The 4941-nt window shown below is 34.9% G+C and overlaps 1 protein-coding gene across 1 annotated transcript in view; it reads right to left on the bottom strand.

Annotated features, from left to right (window-relative positions):
* Window positions 1–4629, bottom strand: part of slc39a4 (solute carrier family 39 member 4) — an 8142-nt gene extending 3513 nt beyond the window's left edge. Inside the window, exons 1-2 of the mRNA XM_014009197.1 lie at window positions 4251–4629; window positions 700–1005 (exon numbers count right to left, since the gene is read on the bottom strand). Of these exons, the coding sequence (XP_013864651.1) occupies window positions 700–1005; window positions 4251–4463 (519 nt within the window). The 5' untranslated portion in view covers window positions 4464–4629. The remainder of the gene's footprint in view (window positions 1–699; window positions 1006–4250) is intronic.
* Between the last annotated feature and the right edge of the window lie 312 nt (window positions 4630–4941).

A 4941-nucleotide genomic window follows, 5' to 3' on the forward strand; every position in this document is an offset into this window, starting at 1 on the left:
TATATATATATATTGGTACACAGTATCAGTGGTCCAAATGAAAACTAAACCTTCATGTACTTTTTGTTTTTTAAAGTGTAAAACATTATTATTTAAAAGGAGACTGTGAGCAAACAGCAACTTTCTGGGTTTGAAAAATAAATAGCTTCTTCTRTCTGAACTCAATACATACAAAAATTAAAAGCTTGCAAAACTGAAAAACTAAATAATGACAGATTCAAACTGAACGCTTCATCACTCCAGCAATAAGCCCTGTTGCATCATTTAATTCCCTCATTGCCACAAATTCCCCACGACTTATCATCCTTGAAAGCAGTGGTCTCTAAACATTTCCGTTTCTAATTTACCAGACATTGTGTCAGAAAAATGCAACTCTGACTAATTAAACTAAACTTTTATGCATTTATAAGTGCTGTTTTTCAACTTTTGAAATAATTAAAGCAATAWATGATGTTAGAAATACTTTTTTGTAATTAGATCGTTTTTAGCTCCCAAACTTTGTGAACTTTTAAAGCCTTAAAGACAAACATTATACCTTAAGGTGGAAAGAAACAAACTAACTCACCTAAATCTGATGCCTTGAAGGAATATATTTTGTTTTCTGCCAGAGTTTCGAACTAAGATCATTTTATGATGAAAGGGAATCAAGTTTCAGCTGTTTTGGTCCAATTGAAAAGACAATGCACGATGTAATCTTACCTTGTTGTCTGATGGCTCATAATGTCCGTTCAGCTSTTGAAGCACACCTTCTAATCCATGAGCGTCCATGTAGCCATGTGTGTGTTTGAGATGGTCATGGTGTGTGAACTCGTGTAAGAACAGATCGGTCTCCTCGGCCCACATCCCATATTGTATGGCAATGCACGTCTGGAGAGGAGAGGAAAGATACAGGACGCTGCCGGCAGCCAGAGCAGGGAACTGAGAGACGCCGACGGCCCCGTTTCCTCTGATGTCTTCATCTTCGTCCCTCCCGATGAGCTGGTGAAGGGCACCTGCCAGGTCACACTACCCATCCACACAGAAACCATCCAAACAAACAGATCCATCATAAAAAGATACTAGTATATTCATTTACAACTTCATCCTGAATTGACTTCTGCAGATGTGCTGAGTGACACAAATAAAATATTTATATTGTTCATATCAGCTCGGCACAACCGCCATTCACTATCACTTTCTTGCTCTGTTGGTGGCCCATAATCTAATCTATAATCTCATGAATAAAAACATATTTTTTGTCTTTAAATTGGCACAACATTTCTGATAAGGACTGTAAAAAAATAGGCTGCAATATGAACGGAGAAAATCACCACAAAATGCTGACAAGCATCTATTCTGACTGAAAACACAGGACCATGTTTATATTAAAGTTTCTTCTACCAAATAACACAGAACTGTTGAATTCATACAATTATATTCTTATAAATAACTTTAAATGTTTCTGTAGTTAGCCTCCAATACAAATTTAATTTGATTTATTTAAATTTATTTTGAAGACGTGTCTCTGTCAATCTTTATTTTCATTTTTTTAACATATAAGGCAATAAACCCTAAAGATTTAAGGTCTTATGAAAACTAAACACTGTTATATGAAGTTTTTAAACCTGAGAACATAAAGTTTGGATTTTATGGAGCTCAGCTGTGTTGTGAAGAAGATGAAGTGATGAAGGACATCTGAAGCAGTTTTTTTTTAATTTGGCATGATTTAAACTCACCTTAAAAGAAGCTGTAGCTGCAAAAATCCCCCAGATCAATTCTTAATATTATGTACTTTTTGAGCTTATAATTTTCACTGCTACAACACAAAAATAAATTGAGCATTCACTTCCACAAATCTTTGTTTGAACTACAAGACGTTGATTTTTTAAAACCAGAAATAAGTACAATTTACAGAATCAAACATGCTTCTTTGTCTACTTCTGTCCCCTATCAGCCACCTGTAGATAGTTTTCAGTGCATTCATCATTTTACAGTTGTCATCGAAGAAACTCCAGGACTTCGCTCTCACTTCCTGATAAAGGGGTTATGTCTGAGCTGCTGTTACAACACAGCTAATAAAGCCAGCACTGATATTAAAATGAACATATATTATGAAAGTTAGGAAAATATCATTTAATCTCTTAAAAACATGTTTTTGATTGACAACATCTATGAGTTTATATAAATGACTTTATTATAAAGGTTTTTTTTTTAAATGCACTGTCCATCAAGCACAATTTATGCTCTGGATAAAAAGCTGAAAAATTGCTTGAACAAATGACAGAATTCAAATATTTTTTCCTGAGCTTTAAGACAAYATTACTGCAGGGGTACAGCAGGGAAATCCAGAGAAGAAATTCAACGAAGCAAATCTCTTTCAYACTTCTAATGTGAGGCAGCTCCACCCTATAATTTAACAGCTTAAAGAACCTCCTTTAGCTGGAATAATTTGAACTAATCACCTTCTGTATTCCAGTCTTTTACAGAAATTTGATTTTACTCTTTTCAGCTTTCGTGGAATCAGATTTAGAGCCTCAGACACAAGGCGTCACTTTTTACACTACCATAATTGATAAACTTTATTCAACTTTACATCATGAGACTTTTGGTGACCTATGGCTGTTTTTTATTTGTTCTACAGAAAGAAATAAACTTGAAGATGTTTCCACACTGAGATTGTCGACTCAAAACAAGACCAAACCCTTACCCCTCCACCACTGTGTGTTTAAAATTATGTTCTGATTTTAACATTAAAATGCTTTCACCAGTACAGAATAAACAGACTTTTTTATCATATGAAGGAGTAATTTTTCCACAATAACTACCCATCATGTTAATAATACCACACTGTTACTGACTGACATCTGAATGTACGAATCTTGTGTTTAAATCAAACCAAATGCTGGCTTGTAAAGAATTCAGCCAGTCAGCAAGAAGCTGAGAAGCAGGTCATSCACAGGGACTAAAAAACAAAATCCTATCTGTTTAGCTGCGTACACTTTGCTCTGCACCATCAGACGTTTTATCCTGGTCCAATCTGTACATAATGTTGTTCCAGAAGTTAAAGATTAAAGTCACATTTCTGATRATTTTCTCAGAATTCCAACTTTAAACTCAGAATAACAGAATTCTCTAATATTAAGGGCAAAATTATGATTTTTTCCCCCTCCAAATTATGACTTTATTTAAATTATTCTGAGAGGAAAAAGTCAAAAATCTGAGAATTAGAGTTGGAGTTGTTAGAGTAAAGTTAGAATCTAATGTTAGATTAAAGTCAAATTCACTTTTTTCCCCTCAGAATTCCGGCAGCTTTAAACCCAGAATCTCAGAATTCTATAAGATCAAAGCCAAAATAAGTTTTCATCAAAATTCTGACTTTATGAGTAATTCTGAGGAAAAAGTCTGAGATTAAAGTGGGAGTTCTTAGAATAAAGTCAAAATTGTTTCTGCACTCTTAAAATAAAGCCTAAATTAATCAATTTTTTTCAATCTTTTCTGACAACTTTAATCTTTGATTTTTATATATATTTTTTTCTTAATATTCTGAGAAAAAGTCAGAATTCTGAAAAAAAGAAAAGAAAAATATTTTCCAGAGGTCCTAATCTTCTATAGAAAAGCTGCATGAAAGTCATATTTGAAAGACATATTTTCACGACTGAAAACATGTTTATTTAAAAAAAACATGTTTTGCTCATATTTACTGACCTTTTTGTAAAACTTAGAAGTATTTTCATGATTTTTCATCAAGTCAGAAACAATAAATTCCACAAGATTTTTCTGAAAGGATAGTAGGCCTATTTTTTTTTATAAATTTGCTGATACTTCCTTATTCTAACAAAAACAGTTCAGTTTTCTAATTAGTTTCACATTTAGATAAAAAAATCCCACTTTTCATTTAGCCTACAGATTAAATCGTTATTAGCAAATTATTAATAAAGCCTGGTATAGGACTAAGTCATTAGCATTTAATTTTAAGGCTGTTTTAATCATTAAATCATTAAATACATGCTAATGATTTAATCAAACTTTAAATAGATGTAAATAGCCTACACTAATTAAAAGTTAAACATAATTTAAATTAAATTTTACTCGCATTTAGGGAATTTGAACAGCATTGTCACAGCTACATGTCAGGTAAACTTTTATTCTGATTCAAACAGATTTAGGTGATTAGGTTGGACCTCGACCTGCCTCCACCTCACCTGGCGCTCGGCACCTGGCTGTCTTACCTGTCTGCCACCTGGCTGCACAGGTAACCTAATAAAACTCACCTTTTCACACGGCACGTCGCCGCACTGCACACGCTTCTGCAGTGTATTAAAGAGGGAGCGAAGGGACTCCTGGGTCAGATGCGGCTGTCCCGGAGACACGACGCTCACCACGGCTTCGTAAGCCTCCTCCACGGCGGCGGAAGAAGCCGAACCRGAACCGAGCAAACCCGAAATGGAGGACAGAACAAGGAGGAGCAGCATGGAGGAGAACATCTTTAAAAAGTTCCCTGTGGAACTCTGACATGAACTCTTTATGTAGGAGAACCTGGCAGGGTTATTTCCACAGATACATTGGGGGCGTTTAAAGCTCAGCTCGGAGATATGACCCGTCAGAAAAACGTCYATATCTGGACTCTGGATTGTGATTGGCTGAGAGGTGGCTGGCGCTTTACTGTACCTGCTAATTAAAACACCTGCAGCCTACAGGACAAAATGTTCAGATCTTCCAACAATTTAATTAAAAACTGGAGAAATCACCTTAAAAAGTGAACACAGAGCTAAAAGAGTATGCTGAAATTTGCAGAAGCTAAAAGTGAGCTGGTAAAATTATGAAAGCAGAACTCCAGCTAAAAGCTAAAAAGGAACTACAAGCCAAAAGCCAAATGTAGCTAAACACTAGCTAAAAGCTAAGAGAAACCAAAATTAAGCTAAAAGTAGCTAAACTACATGTAAAAGTAAACAAGCTAAGTCT

This window comes from Austrofundulus limnaeus, unplaced genomic scaffold (genome assembly GCF_001266775.1).
Source record: "Austrofundulus limnaeus strain Quisiro unplaced genomic scaffold, Austrofundulus_limnaeus-1.0 Scaffold56, whole genome shotgun sequence".
Classification (NCBI taxonomy): Eukaryota; Metazoa; Chordata; class Actinopteri; order Cyprinodontiformes; family Rivulidae; genus Austrofundulus; species Austrofundulus limnaeus.